The 16,065-nt window shown below is 41.8% G+C and overlaps 1 protein-coding gene across 1 annotated transcript in view; it reads left to right on the top strand.

Annotated features, from left to right (window-relative positions):
• The window catches only part of ERCC6L (ERCC excision repair 6 like, spindle assembly checkpoint helicase), a 30,727-nt gene continuing 14,919 nt past the window's right edge, over positions 258–16,065 (top strand). Inside the window, exon 1 of the mRNA XM_003360364.4 lies at positions 258–414. Coding sequence (XP_003360412.2) covers positions 347–414 — 68 coding nt within the window. The 5' untranslated portion in view covers positions 258–346. The remainder of the gene's footprint in view (positions 415–16,065) is intronic.

The raw sequence follows: 16,065 nt of genomic DNA, 5'->3' as shown, positions 1-16,065 counted from the left end.
CGGCAGCTGTCATTGCTTTGGCTCGGGTCGCTTCTGTGGCGAGGCAACTTCCGCCGGCTGCGCGGCATGTCTGAAAAAAAAAGTGCCAAAGACAGCAGGAGGACGCAAGTCATGCCGCACCACCGGCCGGCTACGGCCCCTACGCCCCACCAGCGCGCTATGCGCAGGCGCGCGACCTTCGTGGGCGGGGCTCAAGCGGTGGCGCCGGAAGCCCTGTGCGCGGATTGGCCTGCCGCGACGTCGACGGTTGGTCCTGTCCCTCTTCCATGCGCGTAGCGCCTGCGCAGGGCGAGAGCGAGGGAAATTCAATACCCGGCGGAGACACACGGAACCCAATCTGAGGGTCATGGAGGCGTCCCGAGGGTTTGCGGAAGCCGGGGTCTTAAGCCCAGAGCAGGCTGCCCGTTACCTGAGGTACGTCTGGGCGGGTCTAATTCACAGGCCCTGGCAGGGAGTGGGGGTGGGGGGGACCTCGCGGACCGTCCCAGGGGCCCAAACTACCGAGGCAGAGCCTTGCGAGAGGCCAGCCCGAGAGGAGGGCGTGGGAATCTCCCTAGATATCTAAAGCCTGGGGAGCCCACGATGCCGGGTCAAATAACTCTCCGATATGAACTCCTTAAGAGCCATTTTGAAATCTGTTTTTTTTTAATACATAAAAATTGCTGATGCGTTATGTTAGTAATAGCTTAAATATTTTCTGTTATCCTATTTTGATTTTATAGCTTAATGTATACATTTTCAACACCCATCTTTCTGTTTAGAAATAATTTTTTTATTTGAAATATATATTAATATATTAAAGATATACAATTCACATTGTATATAGTACAATATTTTCCTTTTGTAGTTTGTCAAGGATTTTTGTGTATGCTGTACATTAATACACAAAAATATACCTGAATTTTAAGATCTCCCCTGCCAAAGCCTTTCTTGGGTCTTTCTAGCCTACCTAGCCCCAGGCCTAGGGGAAACAGAGGACTAAAACACTCCTGCCCTCAAATTGCTTATAATCTAGTGATGGAAAAGAATAGGTGAACTATACTTGCTCTATTGTTTGATAAGGACTGTAAGAGGTATAATGTGCAAGGCATACTGCAGGAGGGAATAGCCAACTCCAAGGGTCGGTGAGCTAAGGGAAGGGTTCACAGAGGAGATATGGGTGTTGAGAAATGAGTGATCATTCACCAGATGGCTAAGGGTGGGAGGCCCAGTGATGTGGGAATAGACATTTAAATTCTTTTAAAAAATTGTGATAAAATACAACATAAAATTTACCATCGTAACCATTCCTTTTTAAATTTGTTTTTTATTATAGTTGATTTACAGTGTTGTGTTTATTCTGCAGTACAGCACAGTGATTCATTTATACATATATATTCTTTTTCATATTCTTTTCCATTATGATTTTTTAAAATTTTGTTTTATTTTTTGGGGGGGGCTGCGCCTGCAGCATATGGAGGTTCCCAGGCTAGGGGTCCAATCAGAGCTACAGCTGCTGGCCTATGCCACAGCCAAGCAGGATCCGAGCTGCGTCTGTGATCTACACCACAGCTCAGGGCAACGCCAGATCCTTAACCCACTGAATGAGGCCAGGGATTGAACCAGCAACCTCATGGTTTCTAGTCAGATTCGTTTCCTCTGCGCCACGACGGGAACTCCACCAATATGATTTATTACAGGATATTGAATAAATACAGTTCCCTGTGCTATACAGTAGGACCTTGTTGTTTATCCATTCTATGTATAATAGTTTGCATCTGCGAATCTCAAATTCCGAAAATGCGGAATGCTTCATGAATTTGCGAAGGGGCCAAGCTAATTTCTGTATCTTTACAATTTTACTATATGTGCTATGAAAGCGAACACCCATCTTTACCATTCTTAAGTGTACAGTTCAGTACATTAACATTGTTCAACCATCACCACCATCTATCTCCAGAACTCTTGTCATCTTGCAAAACTAAAACTCTGTACCTTTTAGACAACAATTCCTCATTCCACTCTTCCTCAGCCTCTGGCAACCACCATTCTACTTTTTCTGTGAATTTGATTTCTCTAGGGACCTTATATTTAAGAGCAATTAGGGAGGGATGGATTTGGGGTTTGGGATTGGCGTAAGCACATTGTGGTATATGGAATGATTGGCCAACAGGAACTGCTATATAGCATAGGGAACTCTACCTAATATTCTGTGATTATATGGGAAAAGAATCTGAAAATGAATGGATGTGTGTGTAACCGAATCACTTTGTTGTATAGCAGAAATTATCACAACATTGTAAATCAACTATACTTCAATAAAACTTTTTTAAAAAGTGCAATTATACAGTATTTGTCTTTTTATGACTGGTTTATTTCACTTAGCATAACATCCTCAAGATTCATCCATGTCGTGTCATGTGCCAGGAATTCCTTCCTTTTTAAGAGTGAATAATATTCCATTGTATGCATAGTGTCACATTTTGTTTATTCATTTATCACTTGATTGATATTTGTGTTGCTTCCATCTCTTGACTGTTGTGAATAGTGCTGCTGTGAATGTGGGTGTGCAAATATCTCTTTGAGATCTTGCTTTCAATTCTTTTGGGTATATATCCAGAAATGGGATTGCTGGATCATATGGTAATTCTAATTCTATTTTTAATTTTTTTTGAATTATAAAAAATTTTGTTTGGAAAAAGTCATTTTTACTTTTTTTTTTTTTGTCTTTTTGTTGTTGTTGTTGCTATTTCTTGGGCCGCTCCCGCGGCATATGGAGGTTCCCAGGCTAGGGGTCCAATCGGAGCCGTAGCCACCGGCCTCCGCCAGAGCCACAGCAACGCGGGATCCGAGCCGCGTCTGCAACCTACACCACAGCTCACCGCAACGCCGGATCGTTAACCCACTGAGCAAGGGCAGGGACCGAACCCGCAACCTCATGGTTCCTAGTCGGATTCGTTAACCACTGCGCCACGACGGGAACTCCCATTTTTACTTTTTAGTAGCAGCCACATTTGTATACTTTGACGCACAGTAAAGATATCTCCAGTCTTTTTTTTTTTTTTTTTGTCTTTTTTTGCCTTTTCTAGGGCTGCTCCCAGGGCATATGGAGGTTCCCAGACTAGGGGTCGAATCAGAGCTGTAGCCACTGGCCTCCCCCAGAGCCACAGCAACGCCAGATCCAAGCTGCGTCTGTGACCTACACCACAGCTCACAGCAACGCCGGATCCTTAACCCACTGAGCAGGCCAAGGATCGAAGCTGCGACCTCATGGTTCCTAGTTGGATTTGTTAACCACTCAGCCACAATGGGAACTCCTCCAGTCTTTTTTAAAATGATTTTTACTTTTTCCATTATAGTTGGTTTATTATAGTGTTCTGTCAGTTTTCTACTGTGCAGGAAAGTGACCCAGTCACACATACATATATACATTCGTTTTCTTACATTCTCCATCATGTGCCATCGTAAGTGACTAGATATAGTTCCCAGTGCTATATAGCAGGATCTCATTGCTTATCCATCCCAAAAGCAGTAGTTTGCATCTATTAACCCCAGATTCCCAGTTCACCCTCCTCCCTCCCCCTCCCTCTTGGCAACCACAAATCTGTTCTCCAAGTCCATGAGTTTCTTTTCTGTGGAAAGGTTTATTTGTGCTGTATATTAGATTCCAGATACAACTAATGTTATATGGTGTCTGTCTTTCTCTTTCTGACTTACTTCACTTAGTATGAGAGTCTCTAGTTCCATCCATGTTGCTGCAAATGGCATTATTTTGTTATTTTTTATGGCTGGGTAGTATTCCATTGTGCATATATACCACATCTTCTTAATCCATTCATCTGTAGATGGACATTTGGGTTGTTTCCATGTCTTGGCTGTTGTGAAGAGTGCTGCAATGAACATGCGGGTATATGTGTCTTTTTCAAGGAAAGTTTTGTCCGGATGGTATGCCTAAGAGTGGGATTGCTGTGTCATATGGTAGTTCTATATTTAGTTTCCCGAAGTACAGCCATACTGTTTTCCACAGTGGTTGTACCAATTTACATTCCCACCAACAGTGTAGGAGGGTTCCCTTTTCTCCACATCCTCCCCAGCATTTGTTATTTGTGAACTTATTAATGATGGCCATTCTGACTGGTGTGAGGTGGTACCTCATAATAGTTTTGATTTGCATTTCTCTAATCAGTGATGAGCATTTTTTCATGTGCTTGTTGGCCATCTGTATGTCTTCTTTGGAAAAATGTCTATTCAGGTTTTTTTTTTTTTTTTTTTTTTTTTGTCTTTTGTCTTTTTGTCTTTTGTTGTTGTTGCTATTTCTTGGGCCGCTCCCGCGGCATATGGAGGTTCCCAGGCTAGGGGTTGAATCGGAGCTGTAGCCACCGGCCTCCGCCAGAGCCACAGCAACGCGGGATCCGAGCCGCGTCTGCAACCTACACCACAGCTCACGGCAACGCCGGATCGTTAACCCACTGAGCAAGGGCAGGGACCGAACCCGTAACCTCATGGTTCCTAGTCGGATTCGTTAACCACTGCGCCACGACGGGAACTCCCCATTCAGGTTTTTTGCCCATTTTTCAGTTGGGTTGTTGGGCTTTTTTGCTGTTGAGTTGTATTTTTAATTTTTGGGGGTCTGCCATACTGTCTTCTATAGCACCTGTACCATTTTACATTCCCACCAACAGTGCACAAAGGTTCAAATGTCTTAACATCCTGGTCCACACTTGTTATTTTGTTTTGTTGTTGTAACTAGCCATCCTAACAATAGTGAAGTGGTATCTCATTTGATTTGCATTAGTGATGTTGAGCATCTTTTCATGTGCTTATTGACCATTTTTATATTTTCCTTGGAGAAATAGTTATTCAAGTCCTTTGCGTATTTTTTAGTTGGGTTGTTTGTTTTGTTGTTGTTGAGTAGTAGTTGCTTATATATTTTGGGTATTAACTTTCTTACCAAATGTATGATTTGCAAATATTTTCTCCTATTCTGTAGGTTGTCTTTTCACTCTGTTGATTGTGTCTTTTGATGCATAGAAGTTTTAAATTTTGTCGTAGTACAAAGAAATCAATTGGAGCAGTGGAATAATTCCATCTCCCTTTTCCAAAAAAAGAATGTTTTAAGGCTGTTAAAAGACAAAAGTTCTCCTTAAAGAGGATTAAAAGCACGTGTCTTTGGACTAAGTTACATGACTTCCTTAAAGAAGACTTGGGGAAAACAGAGGGAGGCAGTGTGGTGGTGGTAAAGTGCTGGCTTCAGAGTTGGGCTATTTGGGGTTTAAATTATGGTTCTGGCACTTGCTAGCTGGGAGGCCTCAAGCAAGTCCCCTGAGTATCCTGAGCCTCAATTTTCTGGAAGGAGGGAATAAGGCATTCATCCTCCAACCCCCTCCTTTCCCTAGCGAGCAAACGGGCCTCTCAGCTTATGCTGGTTCCCCATTGCCTCTCAAGCTGGCATCTGTCTCACTCGCTCCCATGTGCTTTCTTGTGGGCATGCTCCAACGGTTTCTACCACCCCCCTCAACCAGCAACCCCTTCTCTCACAATCATTACTTTATACTCTCATGGTCCCCACTTTTCTCTCACATTTCCCTATCTCTCCTGGTGGCCCATCTCTCATGAACCCTCAACTCTCAATATCCTTCTTTGATTTCTCCTAAGCTGTCTCAATCTCTCCCATCCTCTTCCAAATCCCCCCACACCAAAACCGCCTCTCACGAAGCATAGCCTTCTCTACCTTCTCTGCTTCTCATAATTCTATTCCTTGACACTATCCTGCTCTCACAGTTTCTCTGTCTCTCTCCCTCCCTCTCTCCTCTCTCTGTTCTGTCCCTCTCCTTCTCTGTCTCTTGCCTTTGCTGCCTAAGAGATAAAAGAGAACTGAGACTTGCTGACACATTCTCTGCACATGTGTTTTTCTTTTCCCACACCTTCATCTTCTGTCACATACAATGACTCTGTCACAGTCTCTGTCAGTCATGCTCTCCCTTGGTGATACCCACACACCAGCTCCTCTCTTGCCCACCCTCTGACTCTGACGCCCAACTTGTGGTCTCTGTATCTCCTGCTTGCATCCACTCTTTGTTGTCCCCCTCCCCTCCATTGCTCCCTCCTCTTTTTCTGGCATTCCCTCTCTCTCCCTCTCCCTCCCCCGCCCCTGTCTCTTTCTGTTGCCCATTATCTCTTTCTATGTGTAACCCACCTTTGTCACCCACTCTCCCTCTCTGGCATTCATAGTCTCTCTCTCATTCTCTCCGTCTCTCACATTGTCACCTACCACCCCCTTCTCTCTGTCACCCACCTGTTCTTGCTGCCAAATACCTGTGCGCACTGTCGTCCATTCTCTCTTACCCACTTACTCTTCCTGCCACCCTTCCCACTCTATACCCCTGTCACCCCTTTCCCTCTTTCTCCATCACCCACTCTCTACCTCTATCACTCATTCTCTTTCCCTGTTACCTGCTTGCTTTCTCTGTCACCCGCTCCCTTATTCAGTCACCCTTCCTCTTTTTCTCTCTGTCACTGTATCATTCTGGGTCCATTTAGGAGGTGGAAACTGTAGTGTGTTAAATCAGGAATTTTAGAAAATAATTATTAAACTGATAAATGAGTGACTATAAGAAATACGGAAACTCCAGGAGTTCTCCTGTGGTGCAGCAGGTTACAGGTTTAGGATCCGGTGTTGTCATTGCAGCAGCTTGGATTGCTGCTGTGGCACAGGTTTGATCCTTGGCTTGGGAACTTTCGTATGCTGTGGCACAGCCAAAAAATAAATAAATAAGGAAACTCCATATGGTACCCTAGGGCTAAGGAAGATTACCCAAGGAAGGACAAACTTGGAAGGGGACCCTCTCTCCAAGGCTGAGGTTCAGACTTCCTTGGAGAAGGTGTAGTTCAGCCCACTGGACAGCAGAGAAGCATGCTGGCTTGCCCAGGCTGGCTGGAGCTGATCTGCACTCCCCAGGCCTGCAAGAAGCACCCTTCTGGAGTGCCAGGTAGGGAGCAGGCTAGCAGCAACCCACCGTGTAGGAGTACAGAAGGGGGGCAGGGCACAGGCAGCTGCTGGGGGAGCTGGTTTCCATGTAGAGAAGAAGAAGGTTATCACCAGGCCAGGTGGAGAGTTCAGGGTAGTTGAAGTACTGCGTGTTCTGGGTGGGTAGATGTGGGCCACTCTGCTGACCCACTGTGGAACAGCAGCTGGCAACTTCAGGAGAGCCCCCTCCTCCTGCAGTGTCCCTCAGGCATCCTCTCCTGAGAAAGCTTAACATTCTGCTAGCTGTAGAGGAGAGATGCTTAAAGGAATTTTGTCCATTATCATAGAGCAGGTATTGAGGTATGAATTTGGAACCGAGAGGCAATAAATGATGACTCGCAGTTATCTGACCTCTATCTCTGTCATCCACCCTCTCTCCCAAGTCACTCACTGTCTCTGTCACCCTCTCTTTTACCCAGTTGTCTTCCGGGTTGTCTGCTCTTTCTTGCTCTCACCTGTCTGCTCTCTATTTCACCCACTTTCTCCTATCATTCTACTCCAACTGTTTTTGTCAAGGTCACCTATGACTTTCATATAACTAAATCTAATGGTCAGTTCATAATTCTCCTCTTCCTTCATCTACCAATAGTATTTAATAGATTTGATCACAATTCCACAAAAAGCTAGATTCATTTGGCCACCAGGACCCCTCTCCTGATTTTTCTTCCTACCTCACTGATTGCTGCTTCTTAGATTCTGCTCATTCCTCCTCATATTCCCACTTGCTTTTTCTTTCTTTCTCTTTTTTTGGCTGTACACACAGCGTGCTAGAAGTTCCCAGGCCAGGGATTGAACCCATACCACAGCAGTGACCTGAGCCACAGCAGTAACAATGCCAGATCCTTAACCTCTAGGTCACCAGGGAATTCAGCTTTTTCTTCTAAGGTACTTTAAATTCTCAGGCATCATATTATTTCATCCTTAAATATTTCAGTATGCATCTCTAAAAAAGAACATATTAAAAAAGTATTCTTACAAAACCACTGTACCATTTCACACCTAATAAAAGAAACAGATTCTTTGATATAAGCTAATACATAGTCCATATTCACATTTTTCAAATGGTCTTAAGTCATTTAATAATTGATTTGTTTGAATCAGTATTCAAAGAAGGTCCACATGCTGCATTTAGTTATGTTTCTTTTTTTTTCCTAAAATAATTTTATTTATTTTTATTTTTTATTTTTGACATTTATTGAATGTTTATTACATGCCTGAAGCTTTCTTTTTTTTCTTTTAATGATTTTTATTTTTCCCATTATAACTGCAGTGTTCTGTCAATTTTCTACTGTACAGCAAGGTGACCCAGTCACAAATACATATGTACATTATTTTTCTCACATTATCATGCTCCATCATAAGTGACTAGATATAGTTCCCAGTGCTATACAGCAGGATCTCATTGCTTATCCATGCATTTAGTTATATTTCTTAAACCTCTTTTACTCAATTCCTATCCTACTGCCCCCCTTTTATTTTATACCAGTGATTTGGATTAGTCTGCTTCCTTGCAGTGTTATTATCTCCTGTAATTTAAATTTAAAGGCCTGATAAATGAATGAATGAAGAAAATGTGACACACACATACACACACCCAGAAAAATATTATTCAGCTGTAAAAAGGAATTTCTTGGAGTTCCCTGATGGCTCAGTGGTTTGAGGATCAGACATTGTTACTGCTGTGGCTTTGCTTACTGCTGTGGCGCAGGTTTGGTTCGATCTCTGGCCTAGGAACTTCCGTGTACCACAGGTGAGGCCAAAAAAAAAAAAAAAAAAAAAAAAAAGAAGAAGGATGAGTTCTCTCTTTCTTTGTTTTGTTTCGTTTGTTTTTTGCCACACATGAAGCATGCAGAAGTTCCTGAGCCAGGGATTGAACCCACACCAGAGCTGTAACCAGAGCCACAGGCAGTGACAATGGTGGATCCTTGACCTGCTGAGCTATGAGGGAACTCCAAAAGAATGAATTCTTGGGAATTCCTGTTGTGGCTCAGCAGGTTAAGAACCCGACTGTTATCTATGAGTTTGATCCCTGGCTTCGCTCAGTGGGTTAAGGATCTGGCATTGCCACAAACTGTGGCATAGGTTGCAGATGCGGCTCCAATCTGGTGTTGCTATTGTGGTTCAGGCTGGCAGCTGCAGCTCTGATTCACCCCCTAGTCTGGGAACTTCCAAATGCCGCAGGTGTGGCCCTAAAGAGAGAGAGAGAGAGAATGAATTATTGCCATTTGCAGCAACATAGGTGGACCTTGAAGTCATTATGTTAAGTGAAATAAGTCTGACAGAAAAAGACAAATATTGTATGGTCTCAGTTATATGTGGAATCTAAAAATAAAAACCAGGCTCCCAGATGCAAATAACAAATTGGTGGTTGCTGGAGGTGGGGAGAAGGTGAAATGGGTGAAGGCGATCAAAAGGCACAAACTTCCAGTTATAAAATAAATGAGTCCTGGGATGTAATGTTACAGTATGGTGACATAGTTAATAATACTATTGCATATTTGAAAGTTGCTAAGAGAGTAATTATTAAAAGAGCTCATCATAAGAAAAAAATTCGTAATTAAGTACAGTGATGGATGGATTTTGTTTTTTGTTTGTTTTTGATTTTTAGGAGTGCACCTGTGGCATATGGAGGTTCCCAGGCTAGGGGTCTAATCAGATCTACAGCTGCAGGCCTATACCACAGCCACAGCAATGCCGGATCCGAGCCGAGTCTGTGACCTACACCACAGCTCACAGCAATGAAGGATCCTTAATCCACTGAGCGAGGCCAGGGATCAAACCTGCAACCTCATGATTCCCAGTTGGGTTTGTTTTCACTGCGCCATAGAGGGGACTCCAGAAATTTTTTTTTTTTTTTTTTTGTCTTTTAGGGACACACCTGAGGCATATGGAAGTTCCCAGGCTAGGGGTCTATTGAGAGCTACAGCTACCAGCCTACACCACAGCCACAGCAATGCGGGATCTGAGTCTTGCCTCTGACCTACACCACAGCTCACAGCAACACTGAATCCCCCATCCACTGAGCAAGGCCAGAGATGGAACCTGCATCGTCATGGATCCTAGTCAGATTCGTTTCCACTGTGCCACACGGGAACTTCCTGTAAATGTTCTTAATGTTGAAGTGTTGGAATGCTATGTCTTTCTTTTTAAAATTATACTCCTTCCTTTGGTGATCTAAATAGAACCTAAATAGGTTCTTGACTTTAAATCCCATCTTTTGATGAGAATTTTCACATTTTTAAAATTTTTTTTAATTTTTATTTTTTTTGGTCAACTAATTGAAACATCTTCAAGACCCTTAAGTTTACCAAATGTAAAGGACAGCAAGTCATTTTTTTGTTGCTGAATAGTCTTGTGAAAAAGATATTAAAGCTGAACTCATTCTTGTTGAGAGCTCAAGGATGAGAACTTGCCTCACCTGTTAGCTGTTTCTGTGGAATTTTCACATTTTTGTTTTTAGTCCTGACCTTTTCTGAATTGAAGACTCCTGTATCCAGCTGTTTATTTGACAGCTCTACTTGATAATAGACATATCAAACTTGTCCAAAAGCAGAGGACAAAAACCATGTATTCAACTCAGTAGGTACAGAAAAAGCATTTGACTAAATCTAGCACTCTTTAATGATAAAAACACTCAAAAAGTTAGGAATACAAGATACCTTTCTCAACCTGATCAAGGGTATCTACAAAAACCTGCAGCTAATATTATAATTAATGGTAAAAGACTGAAAGCTTTTTTCCTCATATCAGGAACAAGACAAGGATGTCTGCTCTTGCCAGTTCTTTTTTAAAATTGAAGTATAGTTAATATATAATATTGTGTTTTTGACGTGTATAGCATAGTGATTTGGTATTTTTGCAGGTTATAGTTCATTATAGGTTATCATCAGATAATAGGGATATACATTATACATTCCCTGTGCTATGGTATTATCCTCTTTGCTTATCTGTATTTTTATATAGTAGTTTATATCTGTTAATCCCATACTCCTAATTTGTCCTTCCCCACTTCCCTCTCCCCTTTGGTAACCACAGTTTTGTTTTCTGTATCTGTAAGTCTCTTTCTGTTTTGCATATACATTTATTTGTATTTTTTTTTAATTTCACATATAAGTGATATTATAGAGTATTTGTCTTTTCTCTAAGTTGTTTCACTAAGCATAATATTCTCTACATTCATCCACATTCCTCCAGTGGCAATATTTCATTTCTTTTTTTATGGCTCATATTCCTGTGTGTGTCTACCACATCTTCTCAACCAGTTGTCTATTGATGGGCACTGGGTTGCTTCCATGTCTCGGCTATTGTAAATAGTATTGCTTTGAAGAGTGGGATGCATATATCTTTACAAATTAGTGTTTTCATTTTTTCCAGATATATACACAGGAGTAGAATTGCTGGATCATAATAGTAGTTCTGTTTTTAGTTTTGTAAGTAACCTCCATATTGTTTTCTGTAGTGGCTGCACCAACCTACATCCCTACCAGTGTACAAGAATTCCCTTTTCTCCACATCCTCTCCAACATTGTTATTTGTAAACTTTTGTGAAAGTTCCTGGGCCAGGGATCACACCCATGCCACTGCAGTGATCCAGGCCACTGTAGTGACAATGCTAGATCCTTAACCTTCTATGTTATAAGAGAACTCCCTGTGGACTTTCTGATGGTAGCCATTCTGACAGGTGTGAGGTGATACCTCATTGTTGTTTGGTTTGCATTTTTCTAATAATTAGTGTTATTGAGCATCTTTTCATGAGCCTGTTTGCCGTCTCTATGTCTTCTTTTTTTTTGTCATTTAAGGGCCACCCATGGCATGTGGAGGTTCCCAGGCTAGGGGTCAAATCGAGCTACAACTGCCAGCCTACACCGCAGCTCACAGCAATGCTGGATTCTTAATTCACTGAGCAAGGCCAGGGATTGAACCTTCATCCTCATGGATGCTAGTCAGATTTGTTTCCACTGAGCCATGATGGGAACTCCCATCTCTATGTCTTCTTTCGGAAGATGTCTGTTCAGGTCTTCTGCCCATTTTTTTGCTTGGGTGCTCTTGCCACTTCTATTTGACAGTATAATTTGTTATTATTCAACACTATAGTAGAGGTTCTAGTCAGGGCAATTAGGCAAGAAAAGGAAATTTTAAAAAACATGCAGATTGGAAATGAAGCCAAACTATCTATTTGCAGATGACATGATCTTTTATATAGAAAATCCTAATGAATCCACAAAAAAACTGTTAAGAGCTAAAAAATGAGTTCAGCAGAGTTGCAGGATACAAGATCAGTATTTAAAATTCAGTTTTATTTGTATACATAACAGTTAAAGAAATTAAGAAAACAGTTCCATTTACAATAGCACCCCAAAGAATAAAATGCTTAGGAATAAATTTAACCAAGGAAGTGTAAGGCTTGTATACTGAAAACTACAAAACATTGTTGAGAGAGGGTCAGGAAAGTCTAATGAAATGGAAAGGTAGCCAGTGTTTATGGGTTGGAAGATTTAATTTTGTTAAGATGCAGTACTCCCCAAAGTGATAGACAAATTCCAATGTGATATCTAACAAAATCCCAGCTGTTTCTTTAAGTATAGTTGATTTATAATGTGCAAATTTCTGCTCTACAGCAAAGTGACCTAGTCATTTTTCTTTTTCTCACTCTATCTTCCATCATGTTCTTTTTCTCACTCTATCTTCCATCATGTTCTATCCCAAGAGATTGGACACAGCTCCCGGTGCTGTACAGTGGGACCTAATTGCTTATCCATTCTAAATGTAATAGTTTGCATCTCCAGCTGGTTTTTTTTTTCCAGAAATTGACACACTATTGTAAAAGCCCTAGGAAAGTGCAGAAGATCCAGAATATCCAAAACAGTTTTGAAAAATAGCAAGGTTGGAGGACTCACTGTACTTGATTTCAAAACTCACTACAAAGCTATAGTAGTCAAGACAATGTGGTACTTATATAAGTATAGGCATAGAGATAAATGGAATAGAACTGAGAGTCTAGAGTCTTCTTTCCTGTAACCACATAAAACATCCATGCTTTAGGCATTTGCTAGGTGTAGGGGATTATGGTTGCTTTTTTTGTTTGTTTGCTCAGCAAGCTTTCATATCCACCTTCTTCCGGTGATAAATTTTATCCTTTGGTCACTAGGGTGGGCAAGTAACATTCTTTAACATTTTTGTTCTGAAATATAAGACAGATAGGAAAATGTATAAAACAACCTTTTTTTTTTTTTTTTTTTTGCTTTTTAGGGCCACACCCATGGCATATGGAGGTTCCCAGGCTAGGGGTCAAATCAGAGCTACAGCTGCTGGCCTACACCACAGCCATAGCAACTCAGGATCCGAGCCATGTCTGTGACCTGCACCACAGCTCATGGCAACGCCAGATCCTTAACCCACTGAGCAAGGCCAAGGATTGAACCCGCATCCTCATGGATCCCAGTTGGGTTTTTTAACCACTGAGCCACAAAGTGAACTCCCAAAACAAAAACATTCAATGTAATAAATTACTATGTCCACTACCTGGGTCACAGTTAGTTTTTAGATTTATATTCTTGTCTTAATGGAAAGTCTTGTTTACTTCCCCACTGAGGTGACCTGAAGGTGAACTGAAGGCAAACTTGAGGGTTCAAGACTTCTTTCCAAAAAAAAAAATAAAAAATAAAAAAAAGACTTCTTTCCAAACAATGCTGTTGGTTTAAATTCTGGACTAAGTGTTTGCTTGAAGCCCCAGAGTTTTATACTTCAATGCGGTGGTTAACCAGATAACCTTTGGGCTGGGGGCTGGAGGTACCAGAGTTCTTTTCTACTGTAAAAGAACTTAATATTATTCCTGGAGAATTTTTCATTTTTAGATAGATTTTATCTCTAAGGGCCAGTCAGGGTGTTAGCCACCAAATACCCCACCCACCCCCAAATAATGAAACTGTTTTTCCTGCTGAGGAACATTGGCTGGTATGAACCATCTGGATGCCAAAGCCCATCTGCTGTGCCAGAAAAAAAAAAGATAATTTTGGTTTTGGCCTAATTATTAATTAGCTGCTTTCTCTGTAGTAGTTAGGAGCAGGTTCAGCTGCTTTCTGAGGGCATGTTGTTAACATGTAAGAGGATGCTATCTATCTTCCTGTTTATTTTGGTAGAAGGATATTTGCCCAGTAAAATTTTCAGGTCTGAATTTACAAAGGAGGGGGATTAGATTCCTGTCTGCTTTTACCCACTTTGAAAGGCTTTGTTCTCCCTGCATGCTTATATTCTTATATTCTCTTTGTATAAAGGACCTGAAAGAGCACTGGGAACCTTGGATCTCTTTTGTGCCACATGGTTTGGTCCAGATAGTTCTTATCTGGAATCCTAAGCCAGTAACACAGATAATAAATACTAGAGAAAGCCTTACACTGTTTTAGGCGATTGGTCTTACATGGTTTTAAGTCATAGGGGAAACAAAGTACATGGATAGACAGTGGTAAGCCCCAAACCAAACCTTGTGTAGGGCCCTTTCCTGAGAGCCCTAGGCCTACCATGCTGGGCAGCAGAGGAGAAGGTATTTGGAGAGGAGATATAGCCAAAGTTGACGGTACTTTTTTTTCTGAGAGAAACCAGAGGTCATGAACTGGCAGCCCATGAGCCATGTTCACAGATAAGTTTAGTTTGCCCTGCCCAGTGTTTTTAAAATGTATACATTAGTTACTGTTTAAAAATCAGGAGAATTCACATAAAAACCAGAATTTCCAACTGTTTTTCAACCGTCAGAAGATCTTGGCAACTCTGGGCTCTTATCCCTCCATTGCAGTTACCATCTGGAGATGAATAGCAGCTTGGCCCCTTTAGCTGGGGCACATGTGGCCCAGTGTTGCTTTTCATGCAGCAGCTTCATTTGTTTCTGTTACTTGCCTTGTCCCTGTAGGTCTTTGCCTTATGACCACTGTACTTTGGGTCTTTTTGACAAGGACCAAACCTGAAGGGTTAAAATAGAATTCTGTCAGGTTTTTAGCCCACTGCTCTTCATTCCTGGCTTCCCCTTGTGTATGCTGTAATAGCCTTCTATGCATTTTCCTTCATAGCTGCCACTACAGTTTGTAGCTAGTTATTTATGTGATTCTTTGAGAAATGTCAGTCTCCTGCACTATGAGCTGCACAAAGGCAGACAGCTGTTTTGCTCTTGGCTATATCTCCAGTGTTTAGCACAATACTTGACGTGCTGATAAATGCTTAATACATATTTGATGAACAACTTAAGTTTTTTAGCTTATTTTGTTTGGTCAAATGTCCTGCAACCATAGTGGTTATAATTTCACCAGCGAGGAACATATAAACATTGGGCAATTATCACAGAAGAATATTCTGAGAGAGAGGTATTACTGGGGATTGGTGCCTCTATGCTACCTGTGATTAGAGCTAATTCAGGAGCAGTTATGTCTCAAGATCTAAACTTCTGCTGGGCCTTATAGCTATTAGCTCCAGTTCCTCCATTAAGATTTCTAGTTGCCAGAGTTCCCATTGTGGTGCAGCAGAAACGAATTTGACTAGGAACCATGAGGTTGCGGGTTCGATACCTGGCCTCACTCAGTGGGTTAAGGATCTGGCATTGCTGTGATGTAGGTTGCAGACGTGGCTTGGATCCTGTGTTGCTGTGGCTGTATAGGCTGGAAGATGTAGCTCCGATTTGACCCCTAGCCTGGGAACCTCCATATGCCACGAGTGCAGCACTAAAAAGCAAAAAAAAAAAAAAAAAAAAAAAAAAAAGATTTTTAGTTGCCTTTGTTTCAGCCACCTGAACAAGGCTTTTTATTTATCTATTTATTTAACATTTTAGGGCCACACTTTCGGCATATAGAAGTTCCCAGGCTAGGGGTCAAATTGGGGCTGTAGCCACTGGCCTACGCTACAGCCATGCCAGATCTGAGCCAAGTCTGTGACCTACACCACAGCTCATGGCAATGCCAGATCCTTAACCCACTAAGCAAGGCTAGGGATCGAACCTGAGTCCTCATGGATACTAGTCGGATTCATTATCACTGAGCCACGATGGGAACTCCAAGGCTGTTTTTAAACAAAGCTGC

The sequence above is a fragment of the Sus scrofa genome, chromosome X (genome assembly GCF_000003025.6).
Source record: "Sus scrofa isolate TJ Tabasco breed Duroc chromosome X, Sscrofa11.1, whole genome shotgun sequence".
NCBI classification, from domain to species: Eukaryota; Metazoa; Chordata; class Mammalia; order Artiodactyla; family Suidae; genus Sus; species Sus scrofa.
This window is presented reverse-complemented; position numbering and strand designations above follow the sequence as displayed.